A 25023-nucleotide genomic window follows, 5' to 3' on the forward strand; every position below is an offset into this window, starting at 1 on the left:
CTGTGAGGAAGCAGGGAAAAATTGTTTTCCAAAAGAACTGAAATGGGGCAGATAACCCATTTGAAAAGAGTATTTCCTTGTTCCTTAGTCAATCAGACTGATGCTCCCACATGGGCTGTTTGCATCAAGGGACTGGAAAAATAACCCAACCCCACCCTGGAAATAGCAGGGGATAGCTAGAGGCTAGCAGGGATGGTGCCTACATGCCCTTTTGCTGCAGTTGCCATTGACTCATGCTGTCAAGATGGGAAAAGAGACAAGGGCAGCAAGCTTTATTTCTATCCTGCTTCCCAGGAGCCACAGGCCTGTGATATTCTGAATGCTACACTTGAAGGGGACAAAGTGGCAAACAGAGTAAAAAGGATACAGAAAGGAGGTGGGATTCTGTATTAACTGACAGGAACAGGATGGGTAAAATGGGCCAAGGAGAAGAGATCCAATGTTATCAACTTGAAGACATAAAGAAAATTGCTTTTTACTGACCTATGTGTCTGGAGGGGGGAATGTATGTGTTTAAAAATACTCAGGAATAGGAAGTATTTTTCAAGAACACTCTGCCCCTTAAAATGAGACCTTGTCACATGAACTTTCCAATTTAGTATTAGTTGCATTACATTAAAAAAAATTACAGATTCAAAATCCAAACTCTGTTTTAAATCAAGGTCTTGGTTTGAAATACATTTTCTCAAAGAGAATCAAGAATGTGATCTTTAATATCTTCCAGGGATTATCCCTGAATGAGTTGGCCTACTTTAAAAAAATATCTTCAAATTGATGTTTTATTTATTTATTTTTGGGATTTGTATCCTGCTCTAATGTAATTTGTAATTTAGTATGTTTTTAAGCTTCCTGTTTAGGATAGTTGCAGCCCCACCCCATGTGATGCCTCCCATCCATTCTTTAGAATTTAGTCCAAGTAAAGGTGCCCATGGAACAAATATCTCATTATAAATTACTGTCTAGATTTAGCTGTACCAGACGAGAAGAGAGTCCATGAGTTTTGTACTTCTGAAGATGGACTTGGACTTTTGGAGGCATAAAAAGATATTGGCCTTTGCAAAGCCAGCCAAACTATACCTTGCAGTATCTTGCAAAACACAGTAATTCTATATTATCCTTGCTGCTCAAGGCACCTCTGCATCTCATTAACATGTATAAAAAACTTATTATAACCAGGAAGCATTAGATTTATATAATAATTAAATCTGTTTGGGCCATGGATATTAAATTGGATTGAGCCACATGTTTGTAAGTCATATATTCATTCATATTAGCTGTCTCTTCCACTTAGTTCTTGCAGAACAATACTATTTAATTTTCCAAATATGGTTTGTGTGGTATTCCAGTGTCATAAGTTAGACAAAAGAGTCCAAAGTAAGAGCAAAATGGCATCAATGAACACAGGATTAAAAAAAAGTAGGCAGACCAAGCAGGGGTTCTAGATTCTTTAGAGCTTTGGAAATCTTTTGAGTATCCACTGAGCTTACTCTGTACATACACACTAAACACGCTGTTCTTGTATCATTAACCCTACTGGAAACAATGCCTGAAAATCACAGTCCAAAGTAATGACTGTAATTCCAAGACTGCTTCTTGTGCATGAAGTCTCTTGAAATGTATCTTCTTTCCATAGCATTAAATTCTAATCTAGTTTGCCTTTCTGGTATTTTTAACCAAACGCTGAAACTACAGCCAATTTGCAAACTCCCCTTTCTTTCAGACAAGATTTTAGAGAATGCTGTCAATCATGTGAGAGCTCTAAAGACATACATTGTTTATAGCCACTTTCATTACATTAATGCCAGCTCCAACCTGAATGCTTTGGTGAAAGCTCACATAATAATTAAATGATTTTTAAAATGGTTGCTCTAATACTGTTTAGTTAATTATGCTCTTTGAAATTCATGTCACATTTATCTGATGCAAATCATTTGTAATGGAAAAGCTGGACATGGTTAGACTAGTTTATATATATAACTAGTTTATATATATAGTTTATATATATAACCATGTCCAGCTTTTCCATTACAAATGGAGCAGGCTGTAAGAGATAGACATTTTAGGGATTCACAAAGCTTTCACATATTCAAATAGCAGCCATCAAGTGTTCAGTAATTATCAAGTGAATAAAAATCAAACTATGTACTATCATATGTGCAGCAACCCTTTATGTCCTAGTTCAAAGGACATTGTCCAAATGCAAACAATATTTACTTGGAGTAGTTATGGAAGAACAAAGCTTGTGGACTCCAGCTCATCACCACCCTGTATTAAAAAAATACTTTTAAGTGGACAATCATGAGCCTGTAAACATGACTAAACTCTTTGTTATCCCACCAAATGATCAAGCAGAGTTTTACCATATACTGGTTGAAAATGAGCAGTAAATTGGTCATCTGTTTATCTGCAATGTTAGATTTATTGAGTGAATATGCACACCTTCATGCGCCCTAAAACCAAGCACTGAAAAGCAACATATAGAAACAAATTGCTATATGTGGGTCAGATCCATCATCTACCAAACAGACAATCAGTGATGCCACTTCTAATACTGTTTCAGGTGGCTGAACGGCAAAGCAAGCACCATTCTTGTCCCAGACACATCTATTCCCTTGGCAAGCAACCAGCACTATCGATCCTTGCATATCACATCTCACATAAACAGTGGTCCTATTAGCACAATGGTGGCCACACATCCTTCCCCAAACTGAGACTATTCTATTTATACTGCCCTGACCTCAGGACCAGTACTGAGAAAAGCAAAACATCCTGAACAGATGTGTAAATCTAACAACAGGTATCTAAATTCCATCAGGTAGCTACAGCTGAGTCAAGTGCTATAGAATGGTTTTAAAATTGATATAAGTAAATTATGGTTTTATATGTTTTATTGGATTGATTGTATTTTATGATGTTGTAAGCCGCCCTGAGTCAGCTTGCGGAGAGGGTGGGATATAAATTGAAAGTAATATAAATTGAAAGTAATAAATAAATAATAAAGAAGTGAGACATGGTATAACTCCCAGTGAAAACTCCCCACAGCAATGTGTGATGGTTTGAAGCTAAATAGAAATGTCTCAACTAAATGACCAAGTCCTGTCTTTCTCTGTAACTTAGAACTCAATTGAAGACTTGAATTGAAACCTGGATACTCTTACTGTTACCAGGTAGTCACCAGCTGCATTCTCACATTGAAAAGAGAGTAAAAAGTCCAGATTGACTAAAAATGTGATAGAAGAACTATAGTTTCCGACATCTTATTTGAAAAGACTGAATCACTAACCTGGACTTCAGCCCCCAATCCAAAATGTCTTAGAAAATGCTATTCTCACTTCAGACTACCAAAAGCCAGGGACCTGGCTTTGACAAAAGCACTGTTGCTCCAATTTGGTAAACTACCTTGTGGTCTGTGGGATTCCTGAGGCAGTATTTCCTCAAACTACCTCCACAGAACTGTCCTGTGAAGTAGGATCACTGTCTGAAGCATCTGGAGTGTGAAATATAATATGTATTCTTTTAACATCTCAAAACACCTTATGAACTACTTCATTAAATGTTTATTAAACTAAAGCAAACACAATCCAATACAACATTAAGCACTGTTAAGGCAATCAATTGGCTTAAGTGCTCTCAATACTGTGTTGGACCACAGCCACGATGCATTGTTAGAAAGACATATCAATCCTAAAATTTCCATTAGACTTGAGGAATATCAATAGTATATCACTGTCAACTGTTACTGATTTCCTGCCAACTGCATGAATACTCTACAAGTAGTTAATTCCAATCTACAAGTAGCAAAAGCAAGTCTATTGCCTGAAATATTTTATTTTTATGTCTACTATCTAGATTCTGTGAACCAGTTGACAAACAACTGCATGATTTGCAAGGCTGGGTACAGATGGGCAGTTTGAGGCGACACAAGGATGCCCCCCAGATGGATTAAAAAAGAATGGTCAGATGTGAACATCTGGAGACCATCCCACTCCCATACAAACCCTGTCCTCCAGCGTCATTGAAGCATCTGAAAAAGCAACCACTTCCTAAGTGGTAGCAAATCCCCACCGTACTTCTCTGCTGCCTTTTCCGTCCATCTGTACTTCAAATTACCTCAGCTCATACTAACACAATGATGGCCTTTTATCTATATTAGAAACCAGAAATGGAAGGAATGGATGACTACATAACAATATAGATACCGTAGAGTTTGTTAAAATGAACATGACAGTGCACTTTTGTCAATAAAAAATGGCTGCATGCAGTAGCTTGTTATTCAGATTAGATAAATTAAGATGTCTGTTTGCTAGTGAAGGTATAAAAATCAGATGAGCCACTTCAATAATGCACAATCAGCAGGAGGAAGTTATTTTGATGCGGCCGGAGAATGGCATTCTGCAAAGAGACCATGATTCATAACTTCAAAGGATGCTGCATGTTCAAGTATAAAGGTCTTTTGCTGTAGCTTTTCCAAATCCAGCTAATTGCCTATTATGGTGTGAAAGTGCTTAACTAAATGAATACAACAGAGCTTTACTAATTCAGACTTTGAAATCAAGGAAGGTTTTGCTGATTAATAAAATCCCTCATAATAACATATCTTCCAAACCCCACTCTTTCATTTTAAACAAGAAACCACACTACTCTGGGATTTATTATTTGGAAGGTCTGCAAGAGAAGATACCCAACTGATTTTTAGAGTTCAGCAGGGCTTTTTCTTTTTAGCAGGAATGCAGACAAATGCAGTTCCAGCTGGCTTGGCATCAGGGGGTGTGGCCTAATATGCAAATATGTTGAAGAAAAAGCCCTCTGTGAAACAATGGTGATATCAGGGGTGAGTGGCCTAATATGCAAATAAGTTCCTGCTGGGCTTTTTCTATCAAAAAAGCCTTGGAGTTCAGACTTCAGAGACAAGTGCCTCCTAATGCACAGGCTCTTTAAACTAGTCTTACTATATGGCTTTAGGAAAAGTACCATTCCTTTTCATTCTCCCATTTCTAATGCACTGCTTAATTTTATTAGAGGTTGATTTCTGGCACCTGCAATGCCTAAACATTCTAGAATGTCCCAGAATGAAATATAGCTTTTAAAAACATATATAGTAGATCTTCATGACTGATGATGACCGATTTTATTAGTTCTATCTGTCTTAGGTTTGCCATCCTCCAGCTTCAGAGGATAGACCCTGTGGAATCACAATCTCCCTGCCCTCTTCAGGCTCCATCCCCAAATCTCCACAGATTTCCTGAGAGTCAGTAACTTGAATCTTAAACGGTAGACAAAGCTATATTTGCGAGGTGCAGATATATCCTTCACTGCTTGGTTTTAACTGCTCACATTAAAAAAGAAAGAAAAATGGCCTTTTGGAAATACAAACCCGTTAAGTAACTGAGGTTCAACAGTGCCTCCAGACACCATGCAACACACAGATACTGCAGAGATACTGCATGAGTGTGGCATGTGCTTCCATCAGGCAGATGTCACATATTTTTAATCCTCAAAAAGTCTCTTGCAGATTAAACCTCAAATCTCTACACATTATTCTTAATGGCTGTAGTAAGTAGTACATCCCTGTTTTAAGAGCAGCTCAGAATCTAAATGAAAGTAATAAGCAAACAAATGTCTGGTGGTTTGAACAAATTGCAGCTGCATGATATTCAGAAGATTGATTTTCTCTTCTTTGCATAATGAAAATGAAACGTTATTCTTCCACTAAGCAGTACAATAATAGGATTCAGGGTAGCAGATGCATGCTTCTCCCTGGCCACGTACCTGTAAACCTTCAATGGCCAGCTTGAGGATAGAAGGTGTTAATTTGGAGGCTTGCTTGAAGGAGAAGTTGCTCCAGTCTATAATCAGAATGAAGCCATTTATCTGAAGTTCTTGGTCTTCAATGAGAACTTCTAAGGATAACAGAATAGCCCGTAAAATGTCTATGAAAGAATTCCTGGGGATGGAATAAGAAAGAGAAAGGAAAGGTTTACAGTTATCTACAAAATTCATGAAAAGGTATAAATGCTGTGGCTTTTTAAAAATATGAACATGAAAAATGCTTAGTTCCACTATAGTCCTTCAGAAACTGCAAATATGTCACAGGTTTACATGAGCATCCTGTGAGAAAATTCATTATGTTATTTGATCACATGTAAGTCAGTAAGGGTGCAATAAATCTTCTGGTTCTTGTTTCACTAGTTGTAGCAGATATTAACTGAGCTGCATTTGAAAAAAACATTTGTCTTTGTTGTCAGATATTGGGATCTCCCCTACACTTACCTAATGGCACCTGGACAATTGGAATGAGGCTCACCTGGGCAGCCACGGCACAATCATGGCCCTTTAAGTCCATACTGCTTCTGCTGCTGCCACTACAAGTAGCCATGCCACTGATAGCCCAATCTGAGACTGCAGCTCTTGCCTAGGAATGCTTTTGCCAAATAAATCTGTTGATCCCTGAGCTCATGTTTTTGATGCAACACACTAACATTACTACTATTCTGGGATTAAACAGATATGGAGGTACTCTGGTCAGTTTTCTTAGTTTCCCACAAATCTCACAGATGTTTATGCAGTTTTTTCCCTTTGACTTTGATTGCAACTATTACTAAATGTGATTCAGAAAGAAAACTGTAATTAAGTCAAATCCATAGCCAGAGTCACTGAAGGCAATAAAGCAGAGCTATCAGAAGAAATCTGAAAATCCATTTTCATCCAATTGATACATTCAATCATAACAAATGAGAGAGTTTGAATAAAGAGCATTTTAAGGAATCCCAGTAGTATTTCTTGACTGGGGAAGAAAGTGCTAATGACAAACTATAGAATAAATTAAACAAGCAATGAAAGTGAAAGTTTTAAACCGAAAGCTGATATATAAGCAGCAGAATAGAAATCCTCCCAGTGGGCAGACAAATGAAGAGAAGATTTTATCAATAGTTATTTTCCTTGTAATAAACTGGTTACAAATATACAGAATCAGACCAAAGATCCATTGTCCTGTTTCCAACAGTGGCCACTGGGCAACTACAATAGACATTCTTTTTTATTATTATTTGGTATTTTCGTGTTTTCTGTGTGTGTGTGTGTGTGTGTGTGTATGTTTCTGTATCCGGAAGTCACGTTGACCTCTGGTGACTGAGTAATCCTGCCCCTGCCTCCTGACTGGGTATTTCAAGGACAGTCTCCCATCCAAGTACTAACCACAGTCAATCTTCTTAGCTTCAGAGATCTGACATGATTAGGCTTGCCTGGGTCAGAACTACAACAGACATTCTTGTTGTTTCCTCATCATTTGGTATTGAATAGGTCTCAGCTGCAGTATGTTTTCCCCTGGCATCAAGGTTAGTTGGCCATTTAGGTTAAGTTTAGACTGGCATTTCACTGTTTTGTAAGGTCTTTTCAGTATATGTAATTTTGACTTGGCTGAGATGAAGAAAACAAGTTAGATTCAGAAACTTTACAGCTTTCATAAATCTTTTGACAAACTTTGTCTTTCTAGTGTTAGAGGAGGGCAGTCATGAAGCATTCATCCTACACCAGGGGTCGCCAACCCTTGAGCCGCAGACCAGTACCAGTCTGTGGCCTGTTAGCAACTGGGAAGCGGAGTGAGGCAGAGGTGCTGCACTGCCCCTTTTCAGGGGAGGTAGCCCCACCACCTCTTCTGCCTGGCCAGGACCCAGGCAGATGAAAGAGGCAGCACAGCCTTGCTCCGAAGCACTATCTCTTTCATCTGCCTGGGTCCCAAGTGGGACAAAGGGGCAGTGAGGCAACAACCTTCACCTACCCCTCATTTAAAGACCCCCATGGGGGGCAGGTTTGGGGCAGGGGGGGGCAGCCTGGAGCAGCCAAACCCCCAGCACCACCTCCAGTCCAAGGAGAAATTGTCTTCCATCAAACCAGTCCCTGATGCCAAAAAGGTTGGGAGCCACTGTCCTAGACTACAAAAACATTATAAAGTTAGTGTAAAGGATGAGGTGTAATATATTTGTTTACAAAAACAAAAGAGGCTTCCTTCATAAAATGTTTCCCATAGTATTTGTCAGGTACATGTCCCTGACAAAGACTGGTTTCAAGCTTGTGATTTAGGAAACAGCCTGTGGATTTTCCTAAAAGCACTGTCATTGCTGATGAAGAGCCAATTATCCAAAGTATGCTCCTTTATCCATAACTGCATTATTGTATGTATTTCACATATAATCATACCGGTACTAACCCATGTGTTAATAATATCAGTACACATCTTTGGACAGGGGCTAGACTGATCTGCAGTAAAGTTTTGTTTCTCTCCCTGGAACAAACCCTTTTACATCACATGTTGAGAGAGTTACATCACCTCTCAGGTTTCTGATTGGCCTAACAGGTCTGATGCCCATCAGAAATGCCTTCCATAAAGTTAGTTAGATTTTGCCCTTCTGAGGCTCAATGGCTTCTTGGCACAAAGTTTGTCAGTAGTTACTCAGCTCAGCTTCTCATGGCATCTATCTTGAACTGTGAGCTACAGCCCTTCTTGTCTCTGATGATCAGAGAAACTTTGTTGCTGAACCTGACAGTTTTTGGTAGACTCGGGGCTTTACTAAACTGGGTAAGCATAGTGTCTGCTGTTTTACTCTTTCACAGTCTTGTCTATTTAAAATGATTTTTTTTACACCTTAATAAAAAAAAATATTTTTATCTTCTTTAAGGATTTTTGCCTTCATTAACTTCCAAGCCTAAGTCCAGAAATCTGGACTTTTGACCACCAACCAGGTAATATTTTAGCTTGGGAAATTCAGACTGCAATCCTACCCTGCAGGGCTGATTTTTCTTGTTAATTCCCTGAGAGGCCAGGAGACTTGTCCTTTTGCTCCTGTGCTGGGGAAATAGATAGAAAGGAATGGTGTCACCTACCAGAATAGAGTGAGAATTAGTCTCTCTCTGGCATTTTGTAATTTTGGTTTGACCTTGCCTTCCTTAACCAAGAGTTCTTAGCCTGGGCTGGGTTGAGCACTCTTGAAATTCAGACTGCAGATTGTAGTTTCTACATGTTGCTAGGCATGTGATGTAAAAGGGTTTCTCCCAGAGAGAGAAACAAAATTTTACTGCAGATCAGTCCTGCCCCTGTTCCACAGAGAGCCAGTTTGGGTTGATTCCCCAATCCTACACATGCACCCGCTGATGTGACCTTGAGTCAGTCACAAGTTCTCACAGAGCTGTTCCTCTCAAGAGCCGTTTCTGTTAGAGCTCTCTCAGCTGCACCTACTTCACAGGGTGTCTGTTGTGAGGAGTGGAAGGGAAAGGAGATGATAAGCCCTTTTGAGATTCCTTCAGGTAGAGAAGTGTGGAGTATAAATCCAGTCTCTTCTTCTTGACACTGGTACTGACCTTTAAAGCCCTATATGGCTTGGGGCCAATCAGTATCTATCTTGATCCCTGATTTTGCTGGAGGGGGATTTTTTTAGCAGTATGACCATTCTAGAAGTCTCTGTTCAGCCTATAGTCTCTTTGAAATTTAAAAAAAACACCTTACACTAACATGAGAAGACCATAAAGTTCTCACACATATACCTGTCTCCTGATCATTCTGCCATCTCAGGCAAGTGTAGAAAAGTTGCACTCTTTGTCCTACACCTGTTCTAAATTGATCTCTTTATCTGAACAGTGCCTGATCAGAAAACCTTTATATATAAGCTAAGCTAACCTATATTGTAAAAGGTATGCTCTGAGATATTCAGGTTCTGAACCATGAAGAGCAGTGTTAGGACGTACTCATGCACAGTAGTAACATGGAATATCATCTTAGAAGGAAATTTCCTAGAAGGAAATTTGCCCTGGAAGGAATTTGGCTAGACAACTTCCTTGCTGTTCTGTTCAGTGCTCACACTCCACCTACACATTAAAATCTTTGTATTTGTTGGGGAACAACAGAAGCACACATGTGATGGGAGTTTTGTGTACCCCAGATACACACTGACTCTTTGCTGTTTGAGACCAAAGCAGGTTGTGGGAAGCTGCTTTAGCCTCTCCTCCATATTTTTGATCTGCAAACCTCCCCACAGAGCCACTACTGGCCCGGCTGTAAAAATTAGTTTATTTACTAGGCTATGTGTAAGTTTCAAAACAGAGCCAGAGGACAGTGTGCAGATTTGAAAACAGCAGGAAGAGAAGTTAAAGCTGCTTTTTCCTGCCTGCTTTGGGCACAAACATTAAATAATGTGTATGGGAGGCACAAAATTCCCATTGCAAAATTCCCAGCATGCCTGCTAGGTGACCATAGGGTGGCAGTCCTCAGGGGGTGCCAAACTGGGTGCCCTATGTGACTTACAGCAGCAAGGGTGGGGGTGGGGTCAGTGCAGCACTGCCCTTCCAGCCTGTACTGTTGACCATTCTTTCTGACCTAGTTGGACTTCATTAAGCTGGATTGGGCTGGAATACTGAGAACATGCCTAATTGTAAATGTCAAAACTTGAACTTTGAAATGGGCTAAAAAGCTATTTGTAGCTGGTGAAATGACTGCAATATGGATCAAATATTACCATATTATCCTTGACATGGACATTAGTTAGCATGAATGAAACTTCTGGAATTTGTTAATGTCTGCAAAGGTGAGGAATTGATTTAGAAAGACAACTGATCCCTATGAACTTCTAAAAGCCATTGAATGCTGTCCTTACCTACATGCTTCAAGCTACCATCCACAAGATGCCACAAGATCAGTTGATTATATTCAAGCCCTAAACATCTGGACCAAGGACAGATATCTCCAAAATTTATACTAAGCATTCCTAGAAGTTAGAGCGGTTCCTCAGTGGAACAGGCTTCCTCAGGAGGTGGTGGGCTCTTCTTCCTTTGAGGTTTTTAAACAGAGGCTAGATGGGATCCTGTGAATTTAGGGGGAGGTATTTGTGAATTTCCTGCATTGTGCAGGGGGTTGCACTAGATGACCCTGGAGGTCCCTTCCAACTCTATGATTCTAAGTTTATACTAAGTTTATACTAAGCATTCCAGTCCAGTTGCAAACAGATAGACAAGGCTACTCAAATACTATTCTGCATCCCAGGCCACACCAGATCTCTTAGCAATAGTTCTAGCAATCCAAAGTCAAAGTCCAGTAGCATAGTCCCAAAGTATTCCAAGGTTAGTCATCAATATTCCGAGAACTTAAGCAAGGCAAGCAACTGATAGTCTCGTCAGCATGAATTCCAAACAAATTGAACTCATACCAGCTTCATCCTTTCGTCAGCCTTATATATACGGACTCTGTACAGGTGCTGCTGTCACAAGGAGAGTCAGTACCCCTCACATGAAGAGTCCTGAGGCCAAATGTGTCCTGAGTGACTAATCCATCTCTTCAAGTGGTGGAGTTTGGCAGCCCAAGGCCTCCCCTCTACACCTGGTCCATGCTTCAGCCCTAGTCCTTCACAGGATAACCCAGGAGAAAAAAAATACTGAAGAACACTGGTTGTCCCCTATATTTACACATTTCCAGCACATCATCAAGGAGAGATGACTTCTAGAAGATGTTTGTTCCCTCCCACGGACTTTGGAGAATTGAGGAGTCCTTAGTTGAGGACCCCTATCTTGAAATGACTACTTACCAGCAACCACAATTCACCTGATACCTAGAGTAGTCTTGTAACAATTACAAGAGTACCCATGTAAATTCCAATGCCAACTCTGTCTCCAAATACACTTAACTCCAATGAGACTATCACAGGACCCAGCATCAGCCATACCATCAAGGGTGCATTCCCCTGCACATCCTCTAGCATCATATATTTGCTACCATGAGTTGGCAAGGCTCTTCTCTTACTACATTTGCTAAACTGGAATTTTGCTTTGCTAACCCATCAATAGTTGGTCATAATCTATTTACATTTATTTACCTTTTGATTGGATATTGTTCACCCATGCAATGTTATGCAACAAACCTAGTGTAATGTGCTGTAGTATAGTAACTATTTCCCCTTCCCCCAGCTTATAACACTGCCTACTGAATACACCTGACAAAGTGCACTCTGTATCATGAAAGTTTATGACACACAATAAATACATTGGTCTTTAAGTATCCCCACAGGCTCCTTGCTGCTTTTCCTTAGGAATCTGACTTTAAAATGGTTCATCTTACTCTCCTTTTCCCTCACACATTCACTCAAACTATGCTTGAGTTATTAAGCAGAAACTGAAAAGAAAGCCTCTCTCTTCAAAGCTTTAAATTACCTTTTTGAATAGCAGGAACACTTATTTGTTGGCAACAAATTATCTGGAGTTACCTGTTTTATTACTGGGTCACCTCATGCATCCTACCCAATTTCACTTGATTCTACCTTTTTCCACCTGACACATTTCCTTTTGTCCACCCCCCTCCAGAAGTATTCCTCCCCCCCCCCCCCCAATATGCTATGACAGTCTGATGGGAATGAACATAAGTCAGCAGGATGCCATCACAGTTGAAATTTTTATTGCTTTAAATTGTTGTTTTAATCCTTGTGTATTTCTGCCTAATGTACATTATTCAGAGCTGGGCCTTGGCTGGGATGGGGCAATCAATAAAATCCTCCTCCTCCTGTTGCCAGTCTCTGAGATCCAGAAAGTCACCTCTGTACTGATTCCCAACCCATGCACCCCTGGAATGTGATACATGTAACCCTAGAATATTAATATGACACAGCAATGCCCATTTGAATTGGAATGGTCTTTCTTGCGAATAAGGGAGAAAAATCCAGTTCCTTCTCAGCCCCAGGCAGGCTGGAATGATGTCAAGTCTGGTTCACAGGCTGGACAGACATAGTGGCCAATGCTGAAAGCTTAAGAAGCATCCATCTTTCTGTTCCTGGAAATGAAGAATTCCAGGCCCAGAGAGGGACAAATGGTGGGCAGAGCTGTAAAAGTTCCTTCATTTCTTTTGGCAACCTTTTAAGTCCTGTTATCAAAACATAAAAAAATAAGGGTTACCAGGACTCCTGCAACACAAATAAATGACTTGTATATATATGTTCTGTTATTCTTCAGGGCAAGACAGCAGAAACACAAAGGCTAAAGGTTAAGTGGCCATCTTGTTGTGAATGTGTGGTATACCTGTAAACTGGTCTTACATTTCCGACAGGGAACAAAGTTTCTATTTTTCTTTAATTATTGCTAAGGCTATCAAAGTCAACCAATCTCCTGAACACTTGATGGATGCCTATCCATGTTTGACATTAAGGGAGAAATCTATCACTTTTGGGGAGCTTCAAAGGAATCAGTTTGGAAAAACAGGGCCATAAAAAGTCATTTGGCCAGTGTAATTAAAATTCCTCTATTGGGGTATGGATCTATGACACAATGATCTCTGATTGGATATTTCACATATGACACTCTGATTTTCCATTGGTGTAATACTCTGCTTCCTCATTGGGTAACTGAATCACTTGATGTGACGTAATTTACCCTAGAAAACAGGCAATCCCACCTGTCAAGGTCAGAGTCAGAAAGAAATGAGAATTCCTCCATCCTCTCCTCCCTCCATCCCTTCCTACCCTCACCCCCTTCTTCTCAAGAGAAATCTCCCTCCAGAGGCCTTGTGTTTCCCCTGACTGAGCCTACCCTGCAAGATCTAGGTATTGTATAACCACCCCCCCCCCAATCCATACTTATTCAGCTAACCAATGTATTCCTCTTGTATGCTTGAAATTGTTTAATTGGGATGTAACTATTTGAAAACCTATACCTATAATAAAATCCATTATTAACCAAAGGATTTTCAGTGGTCTATCTCCATAAACATAGACAGAGATCCCTGCTCACCTGACCTCTCGTAGACTCACCATTTTGAGCTAAGAAATATTAATATTCCCCAATAAAAAGTTAGTTGAGGTGTAACATCTCCAGGTGAGGGCTGGAGATCATTCAGAATTACAACTGCTCTCCAGATGGCAGAGATCAGCTCCCATTGAGGTGTGTTTGTGTGGGAGAGTGAATGCCTTCACTTGGGTGGGTGGGAAGGCAGCAAGGGAGGGGGGCCACTCACCCAGAGCCTCTTTTTAGAGCCCGTATTTTTCTCCACAAAAAGCCTTATCATCCTCCTCATTATTAACAACAACAGCAACTTTTTGTTTATTTTGAACTTTCAAAAGCCTCTTGTGTGCCATTTCAGAAGTTTAATATAAGAAGGTTATTGTTTCCCCCCCAAGTCGGAATAAAGAGTCAGACACAAGTTATTTGGTATAACTAAGGGCCACTTTATTTAAGTATAAGTAATAAATGACAAGGACTAACCGAAACTGTGGCCTGGTCAGGGCCAGGGGTCTCAACAGACACCTCCCCTGCCATTCAATGGACGAGGGACCCAGCTCCCAGCTGTACGCCACAGCTCCCGCCAGGTCAGCTCAGCAAAAAGGCATGCCTCAGAGGGCCCAACCACCAGATGCATGTCTCAATGGAAGGCCCCCTCCAGTCAAGCCTCAAAGGACAGTCTGCATTCTCCAACCTTGAGTCATCAAACCCCAAGGTTGATCCTGCCAGATCCCTAATCTCCCAAGAGGGGATGCTTTCTGGCCCTCCCCTAGCCTCACAGTACCATAAGCACAGTAAAACCTGCCAAAACTAAAGTGACCAACCTATTTAACAGCTTCTCCCTATAGCAAAAACCACAATTCACTGACCTGCTATGTAGGGTAGGTGAAAAAAAACACCCCAGCAACCTGCCAATCATCTGGGGAGCAAAAAATTCCTACCCGGCCCCCCAACAGGGGTGTAGACTTTTCAATTTCCTGGGGCGGGGGCTGGGACCCAGCCAGAGGTGTTTGATCCAGTGACATCATAGGGAGGAGCCTCCATTATCACTACCTATGAATTTATGGAGAAGCTCCCTTCCCATAAATTTAGGGAGCACCCCCCCAAAAAAAAAACAATGCCCATGGATCGGGCCAAACCCAGGGAAAGGTGGGAGTTGGCCAGTGGTTATAGTGGTATCTCAGAGGTCTCTTGCTGTGTCCTGTTTTTGAAATTAACTTTTGGAATAGTCACTTTAAGATTTGCAAATATACATAACATGTGATCATAGAATTGGATCTCCTGGTCCAATGTTTTTGAAACTTGGATGGTGTTTTGAAGAAAGGCACTGGATGCTTTGCTGAAAATTTGGTGCCTCTACCTCAAAAACCAGCCCCTCCAGAGCTCCAGATACCAACATATCAATTCACCATTATGCCCTATGGGAATCAATCTCCATAGGGACTAACGGACTGTCCAGCAGACATTTCCTTCCCCCCCCCGCTGTTTTCTGATGAGGGGGAGGGCCTCCAAATTGAGGAATCCCCTGCCCCCAACTGGGGATTGGCAACCCTATGCCTAGGTGGTGAACAATTGTCAATACACACCTACTTGATCAAGTCTTTAAGAGTATAGTCATTTTGAGAAGAAGAAAAAAAGACTTGCTGGGGCCATTAATTTTCAAAAGGATCTGGTTCAGCATCCACTTACATGAATGTAAACAATCACAGGCTTGAAGAAGACACAAAATATCTATCTGCCAAAAGAACCCCCAAATACTATAGCAATCTGTATGCAACATAGCAATACAGTGTTATTCCTCCCCCCAAATCATTAACTAGTTGAACAAAGTTTGAGTCTAGTAACACCTTTAAGACAAAGTTTTATTCTGTTTTGGCTCAATTAGCATTTCTAAGAAGCTGGGGTTGTAAAGTCATTAACACCACTAACTTCTTTGCAGCCCAGAGGGAAAATCACACACCACCCCATTCATGCATTTGAAGATAATGATCTCTCTTCCTTAAAAAAATTAAATTGGAAGCCCCTAAGTCCTGTGTTGGTTGTTCAGAGGGGGCTTAGCCCCCACTGGGAAAATCTGGGAGGGGCTCAAGCCCCAGAGCACCCACGTGGTTTACACCTATGCCCCCCAATAGTATGAAGCGACCAGCACTTGCCTACATAACAAACAAGAAGGGAGGGAGGGCCGATTGTCCATCAAAGACTGAGGTAGAGGGTGGATGGTGCTGCCGTTACAGCAGCAAGCTCCACCCCCTCAGAATCATGCCCAAACGGGCAGCAGAAGTCCTCCCTTTTCCTTCCAGGGAGGCAAGACATCCTTTTTTTTTTTTAACTTAATCTTTATTTATTCCATACATAACATAACAACATATTCCATTTCATACAATATAACTTCCCGCTAAAAATCAATACATATAATCTCACACCCACACCAACCACCCATTCACCCATTCCATCAAGCAGCTTGTAGGACATTACCATTATACAAATTCTATTTTCTCATAACAATTCCCATGCTTTTGGCCCAAACATATATTGGTTCCCATGCCTTTCTACATTCTTGCAAATTCCCATCTCTTAACCTTGTAGTTAATGTATCCATTTCTGCAGTTTCAAATAACTTTAATAAAAATTCTTCTCTGTCAGGTATTTTGGAGACTTTCCAATACTTCGCGTACAGAATTCTAGCAACCGTAATTATATGCAGTAATAATTTTTCCTCAGTTTTGGGGATACTTCCTTTGCACACACTCAGTAAATACAGTTCCGGTGAATGTTGAAACCTTATTTTTAATTTTTTTTGGCTGCAGATATTAATCTGGGTCCAGTATTTTTGGCATGTTCACACTGCCACCATATATGATATATTTTAGCCAATCTTTTGGTGTAAGATACCAGTGGTATATCATTTTATATAAATTCTTCTTAAAAACCGATGATTTTGTCAACATTATATTTTGTTTCCAAATTTTTTCCCATTCCGCAAAATCAACAGTAAATCCAAAATCTTCTAACCATTTTATCCAACTTTCTTTCACTGTTTCATCTTGCATTTTGATCTGTAGTTGCCAATTATAAATTTTTGAAATCAATTTCTGAGAATCTTGAATTATAGTATCAAATTTATTTGGGTTTTGGGGAAAACCTACTTCTTTATCAGATTGGTATCTTGACTTTACCTGACATCTAATCCACCAGTCCCATTTTTCAGTATTATCTAACTTCAACTTGTTCTCATTATCCAGCAACAGACCATAATTATAATTATTTTCCCAATCATATAGATTTGGATGCATGGAAGCCTCTACAGGAGATAACCAAAGTGGTGTATATGTATAAAACATATTTTTAATTTCCATCCACACTCTATATATCGACTTCCTTATTTCATGTCTCAAAAAAAAGTTGTTTCTCGAGGGCGGCTGATACCAAATATAGGCATGCCAAACTTTTGCTAATCCTGCACCCTCAAGTAGTAACAACCTTTTATTCTCCAATACTGGACAATCTTTTGCCCACGCTTTATAATATAACCTCCATTCAGGTAATGCAAACCCTCCTCTTAATTTACTGTCTTGCAAAACTTTTAATTTTATCTTCAGCTTCTTGTTCTGCCAAATAAATGTCATAACCATTTTATTGAGCTGTTGAAAAAAAGACTTTCGGTAGTATAATTAGGACCATTTGAAACAGAAATAAAACTCTGGGCAGTACATTCATTTTGACTGTGGCAACTCTCCCCAAAAGTGAAATTTGCAAGTCCTTCCATCTATCTAAGTCTAGTCGAATTTCTTTTAAAAAAATTTCATAATTGTCCCAATATGATGTCTTCAAATCATTCGTCAAATAAATGCCTAAATACTTTATTTTCTTTTCATAATTAAACCCGGATTCCATTTCTAATTGAACAATTTGTTCCTTATTCATATTTTTGGTCAAAAATGTAGTTTTATGTACATTAACTTTAAAACCAGATACTTCTCCATATTGTTTTAATCTTCCCTTCAAATGTTCATTTGAAGAATTAGGATCTTCTAATATAAATAACAAGTCGTCTGCAGAGGCTTGAATTTTAAACTCTTCATTTTTAATTTTTGCACCCCTAATTTCAATATCCTCTCTTATCTTCTTTGTCAAGAATTCTAACGTTAAGACAAAAAGTAAGGGAGACAAAGGGCATCCTTGTCTGGTGCCCTGTTCTATATATCTCAAATCAGTGATGTATCCATTAAAATTTATTTTCGCACTTTGTTTGGTATAAATAGCTTCTACTAGTTTTCTCCACAGCCAATAGCTGCTAACGATTTTGTAATAAATTTCCAATTGACGTTGTCAAACACCTTTTCTGCACCTAACATGATGCCCGCGAATTGCTTCTCAGGGTGCTCACGATAATATTCTAAGATGTTTAAAATAAATCTTATGTTCTGTCGCATCTGTCTCCCCGGTACAAAACCAGTTTGGTCTTCATGAACTATGGTAGAAACTGCTTTTTAAAGTCTATTAGATAAGATTTTATAGTCAGCATTTAGAAGGGAGATTGGTCTATAGTTTCTGATGTCACATGGTTCCGTCCCTTCTTTATGGATTAATGAGATCAATGCCTCTCTCCAAGATACTGGCATCACAGCAGTTTCTTGTATTTCTTCTATCACCTTTTTTGTATGGAATCAGGAGGACCTCCCCAAAAGATTTGAAAACTTTAATTGGCAGTCCATCCGGGCCAGGTGTTTTATTACTTTTCTGTCTTTTAATTGCTTCAATTATTTCATGTACTGGATGGGATTCTCTAACATTTCCTGTTGCTCCTTCGTTAATTGTTTCATCTTAACATTTTCTATATATTCTTCTTGAGATTGTTCTAAAATCTCCTGTTTTTTTAATACAGATTCTGATAAAAATTTTGAACAATTACTTTCATTTGTGTTTTTTGTGTAATTTCCTCTCCATCCTCATTTTTAAGAGATCTTATAATTTTTTTTCCTTTTCTTTCTTAAGTTTGTATGCCAACCACCTGCTAATCTTGTTGGCACTTTCAAAATAATTTTGTTTCACCCACTTCAGCTTCCTCTCTAATTCCTCAGTAAGCACTAAATTTATTTCATGTTGTATGGCTTGAATCTTTAATTTTATTTCTTTTGTATTTTTAACTCTTTGCTGTTTCTCATGCTCTCTTAGCTCTGTTACTAACTCTTTATATGAATTCATTCGTTCTTTCTTTCTTCTTGCTGCATAGCTGATTACTACTCCTCTGAAGAAAGCTTTGAAGGCATCCCATATTACATGCATAGATGTGTCTTTTTTCAAATTACATTCAAAAAAATTCTTTATTTATTTCTTAGCTCTTTCTAAGAATGCTGTTTCTTTTAAAATTTGTAAATTCAAAGTCCAACAAAAATTTCTCAAGGAATCTTGCAAGTTCACTTGTACTGGACTGTGATCTGCAAACGTCTTCGGCAAGATACTTGCTTGGTTGACTGATAAAGTTAAGGCAGCAGACATCCAACAAATATCTATTCTGGACCAACAGTTATGAGCTTGAGAGATTTTGTTTTTTGAAGTTGAAAAAATGTCCTTCTTTTTCTCGGTTCATTTAGTCCATTTACATTAATCTGTAGTCCTGTTTTAGTCGTCATCCTACTATAGTATTACTATCCAATATTTTTCTTTGGTCTTTTTTTATTTGAAGTCTTGTCTTTACTCTTTCTCTTATCTTTTCCCGAGAATCATCTTCATCATTTCTATTTGAGTCAGCCTCCTCTTCTTGTTCTTCCCCTGTCTCAAACCCCTGGCTGCTTGATGCAGCGAATTTTTCCAAAAAATCTTCCATCTTTTCCAGTGTTGTTATATTGTATCTCTTAGTTTGATAAACAAAGAAAATTCCTTCTGGTATCAACCACCTAAATTGTATGGAGTATTTCATTAACCAGGTTGTTAACTTTCTATATCCAAATCTTCTCTGTCTTACAGACCAAGGTATGTCCTTCAAAACTTTGATATTGCTGTCTTTCCATTTTAAGCCCTTCTCTCTTACTTCTTTTAAAATCTTCTCACATATTGCAACTCCTGTAAACTTAACCTGTACCTCTCTTGGCAAGTTAAACCTTTTCATATAAGTCGAAGCAACCTTTTTAACCCAATCAATCTCTCTCTTCCCTTTTTCTAAAAATTCCTCTTCTATGGTTAATAATTCAATAATCTTGCTTTCTATGTTTTCTCCTTTTTCCTCTGGTATATTTTGAAATCATAATACATAAGCCGTCTTATCCATCTCTAGTCTTGCAATTCTGTCTTCTAACTCTAACAAGCTAGCTTTATTTTCCCGAGTACTGACAGATGTTATTTTCCCTTGGTCTTCTAAGTTTCCTACCTTTGCTGACAACTCATGTATTTGCTGCTTATTTACTAACAATTGCTTTTGAGACTCCTCAACTTGCTCATTTGTTTTTTTTTTATTTCTCCCATAAGATCTGTCTTCATTTCCTCTAAAGCTTCTTGGTTCTGTTTGAACCCTGCAACCATTATATTCTGCAATTTTTCTAAAGCATCCTGGTTTAAAGTCAATAACACTGATTCCACCCCCCTCGGTGGGGTGCTCTGACCCAATTTCTTAATTTTAGTCTCCATTTCTTCCAGCTTCTTATCACTCACTAAGTTAACATACACTTTTTACCCCTTACACTATTAATTACTGTCAATCACCTTAATTAATTAAATATTCCAATTAATTCCCTAAATTCAATTAATCACCTTACTAAATTAAATTAACAATTTGATATTAATTTAATAACATTTCATATATCTACAACCCCCTTCTCATGAACAACACAGGTACTTCATTCTTTTAAGTTCTTGTAATAGTTCAATAATTCATTATCACCAATACTGTTCAATTTTGAACTCAGTCTCACTTTAACTTTTTCTTCTTTTCTTCTATCTTCCTTCTTCTTTCTTCCCTCTTGTATCTTAATCTATAAACCTTACACAGTAATTTCTCACTGTTCAAAGTTTCACTCCATCACGCTGTCTTATACCACTCTTCAAGGAAGGGGCAGCCGCAATAGTATCTATTGCTAAGAACAGCCTCTCCCTCCTTTACAAACCCCTATTCCTTTTATCTTTTATGCTCCGTCTTCTTTCTTCTGTCTTCTAACTTCTATTAATTCACTAATACCTCAGCCTTCTCTTTAAATTCCAAAATTTTACTTCTAATAGTTATATTTCAGATAGTCCTCCCCTTCCACCTTTCTTCTCCCATATCATGTCTAAGCTACTTCAGTACTTCATCCCAAAGCCAATTCTTCCCCTACTCCAACTTACAATTACAGACTCTATTTTCCTTCCGCTAATATCTTCAAACTCCTTCTAGTTACGCTTATCCTCTCCCTTCACAAACCCTCTTCTACTTACTTACACAGTCCTGTCCCTTACTCAGTACCATTCCTCCGGACGCCGCCATTTCTCTTGCTCTTCTGCTGTCGCCGCCATTACCGTCACCTCCATCTCCGCCATCCACATCTCTACATCACCTTCCTCACCGACTTGCTTCTTTCTTTCTATCTCCTCTCTCCTTTCAATTTGCAGACCTTCCTTCTGCTCAGTCCTCATTCTTTCTTTCAGGCTTTCCCTCTCAATTCCCCGCTCACCCCAGTTTCCAAGTAAATCGTTAGTCTCCGTCATCTCTTTCTCTATCGTCACCACCAACATCACCATTTCCTTCAAACTTCCTTCAACCATTTACCAAGGTATCTCTCTTTGCTTCCTCCAATTAAACCAAATTTTAAAATAAAATAAAATAAAATAAAGAAACACAGAAAAAAAAAAAAACAATTGTCACCGACACAAACAAGGTCTTTCCACTTCTGAGAGTCTCTGCTGCCCCGTCAGCTCCTATCTGGTGGCCCAGTTAAATGCCAAAGTGTTAGCAAGCTCCAGACAGAGGAAAGGTTGGGATCGAAAGGGGAAGCCTCTGCCTCTCCTCTGAATCCCCACCAGCTCCCCAGACTGCGAAGCATCCCCTGACACTTCTTTAAGAGGTACTTTCGAACTGAAAGCCCTCTCTGGAGCCTACCAAACAGAGCGTTCGCCAGAGCTCGGCAAAAATGCTTCGCTTCACCGCGCCATCATACCGGAAGTCGAGGCAAAGACATCCTTGCAGCCAAGCAGTGATGCTGCTGGCTGCTAGAGATGAAGTCTCTCCCCTCAGTTCCCTGTGCTTGGCTGGAATCAAAACACACCTACACACACACACAAGTAACTTGGTGGAACAGCTGCAGACAAACAAACAAAAAGAAAACAAATATAGGGGCTGCTCAGCAAGAAAGAAAAACAAAAAAGGGGAAATCCTGTGTAGGAGGCAGGGAAGAGGGCGAGATTGCCATGACATGCTCAGAGGCAGTGCAAGGGGGTGCAAATAGATATTAAACATCATTGGCGAGAGGATAGCTCCTTGCAGCACACCACACTTGAGTGGGTGTCGCATGGAGGTCTGCTCGCCAAGGGTCACCCTTTGTCCCCAGCCATGGAGAAAGGAGGAAAACCACTATAAGGCAATCTCCTGAACTCCTATGTTGGCAAGGCAGTGGGTCTTTAGATCATAATCGACTGTGTCAAACACTGCTAAAAGATTTAACAGTAGCAGCAGCACTGACCTGCCTTGATCCAGATGCCTTCTGAGGTCATCTACGAGGGCAACCAAGACAATCTCTATACCATGACCAGGGCAGAAGCTAGACTGGAAAAGGTTGAGGATAGAAGTATCCTCCAGGAAAACTTGGAACTGCTCTGACACCACTTTCTCAATTACCTTACCCAGAAATGGAAGATTCAAGACTGGGCGGTAATTGGCCAGGACCATGGGGTCCAAGGATGGCTTCTTTAAAAGCAGATGCACCACTGCCTCTTTGAGCCTAGCTGGGAATGTCCCTGATGATATCAGGGTGAATGTTTTATAAAGGTGACTAACAAGATGGTCACCTTGTCACACATGCTTTCTGCATCTCTATTCATTCCATCTAGTTGGACTAGATTAGAACCCTATTTCGACTTCATCCTGTCTAGAACAGATATTGTTACAATAAAGAACACATATTAGTTTTATAAGATGAAAAAAGCTTCATGTGTGACTTTATTCTCTACAGTTGCATCCCCCCACCCCGGTGGCCCCCAGTCATTTCGCTGTGCTATGTGACTTGAGCATTCTGCTAATCTAATATCCCATCAGTTTTGGTCTGTTGTGTCAGGAGAACAACTGAGCCAAGAACCACCTGCATTATGACACACTTTCAGCAAAGATGACATGCAGCCACAAAGACCTGGAACAGAGCCACATGCAGAATCAGAACATTTGTCTCCTTAATTTCATCACAGAAATAGGAGGGTAACCACAGGTCCCTCATAGATGTATCATTTTCTTTAAAAATGCAAATGAGCCTTGCAAAACTTGCAACCTTGATGTACGCATCTGGACTGCGAATCTTGTATACTTTAATGTCCTCTACATTTCCCCTATGTCAGTAAACTGGCCTAAGGCCAGTGAACTAATTTGTATTGTTTAAGCAACTACTAACAGTTCCTAAATTTGAACTTGTGTGAGGATTCTGGGAGACTTCAAAGTCTGCATTCATAGACTCTTGGTTTTGGTAGTATGTGTGTGTGTTTTGAGGGATAATGAGGATAAGGAGAACTTTTAAAATCAGTAATTGCTAGTTTTATATAAAACAAAACATTGGATCTATCTATTTCCACAGTCTACTAGACAGGGATGCCAACCTTCAGGTGGAACCTGGGAGTCCCTGGGATTTACAGCTCATCTTCAGACTAAATAGATCAATTCATCTTGACAAAATGGCTGCTTTGGAGTTTGGACTCCAGAGCATTTTACCTCATTGAGTTCCCTGTCCTTCCCAGGCTCCATCTCCAAATGTCTACGAGTTTTCCAACCTGGAGCTGGCAAACCTACCCCCGGCAGTCAGGGGGGACCTGGCAACTGTAAGCTTATATGAATTTCCAGCTTTAATACTAAAAAAAGAGAGGTCTCTATATACTTTCAAAAATGAAAGTTGAGAATTCAGAGAAAATGATAAATAATGGCAATATCTTGTAACACACATTATTATGTTAGAGTGAGCTAGCAATTGTCAATTTAAAAAACTGACAAAAATCTTTTAAATTATAGGGGCAGTGGGGCAGGGGGGCAGCTGTGGAAAGTGAGGCAAGGGGAAAGGGGACCAATGTGAGCAGGATCGTCAAAAATGCTCTGTCCATATGGCATGCAATGGCATTTCAGCTGTGATATTTCCAAAAAGACAATATCAAATTCTGTTTGGGAAACCAAATCTGAGGAAATCCCAGAAAAGTGGAATATTAAGGGATGATGACACGTGGATGCTAAAAACAGAGAACCTCCCCCCCCCCCCCAATCAATCATCCTGGATACCTAACTGGACAAATGCAACTGTTATAGAAGCAATCTTCTCTGTTGACTATCAGAAGTAGGGATGGGCATGGTCCAGAAAATGGTGGTCCATCTGGTCAGACCATGATGCCCAAGCAATTATTCTACCCACTTCCAGTTCATTTCCAGGTGAACTGGAAGTGGCTGAAGTTGCCACTCATCCTCTTTGCAAAAGCCATTTAAATGTTAAAACAATAGCCTTTGTAAAGCCACACAGCACATGAGAGAAGATCAAACATTGAGTTCACCTGCTTGTGTACCACTCAACTTTTTTGTAAAAGCCATTTAAAATTCAAATTGCAATGCTTGGTGGCACACAAATGAAGGCTGAGCAGTGAATTTACCCACCCCTAAGTGAGTGACCTCACTGCTCAGCCTTCACTCATACACCACATATTTTACAAAGCCAGGAAGTGGGTGAAGTCACTGCTCAGCCTTCATTTGCACTCTGTGTGGCTTTTGCAAGCCACACCTCCAACAGACTCATGGACCTTCTGGGATGGTTCATGGAGGTCTGTGTCAGTGTGTGCACAGACCGGACTCTCAGACCATGAACTGGATTCCAGTGTGTGGAAAAATTGGTCCATGGTCCAGTCTGTGCCCATCCCTAATCAGAAGTCATTGGAAGTTGGAGGGAAGGGACTGCCTAATTTTCCAAGTGTTTTCCATCTGCCATGAAAAGTTCCCCAAGTCCCTCCCTCCCCCCAAAATGTAATTTACCAGCTGGGGCCAATTAAGAATCACTGATCGAAGCTAAGCCTATTTCAGTTTTTTCCTTTACAATATTTGTTTGTTTATATTCTCTCTCTCTTTGTTTCCCCCATCTG

The 25023-nt window shown here is 39.9% G+C and overlaps 1 protein-coding gene across 1 annotated transcript in view; it reads right to left on the minus strand.

The window, feature by feature from the left end:
* The window catches only part of CLVS1 (clavesin 1), a 126639-nt gene that overhangs the window by 80156 nt on the left and 21460 nt on the right, over nt 1-25023 (minus strand). The window contains exon 3 of the mRNA XM_060243718.1: nt 5770-5944. Coding sequence (XP_060099701.1) covers nt 5770-5944 — 175 coding nt within the window. The remainder of the gene's footprint in view (nt 1-5769; nt 5945-25023) is intronic.

This window comes from Heteronotia binoei, chromosome 7, assembly GCF_032191835.1.
Source record: "Heteronotia binoei isolate CCM8104 ecotype False Entrance Well chromosome 7, APGP_CSIRO_Hbin_v1, whole genome shotgun sequence".
NCBI classification, from domain to species: Eukaryota; Metazoa; Chordata; class Lepidosauria; order Squamata; family Gekkonidae; genus Heteronotia; species Heteronotia binoei.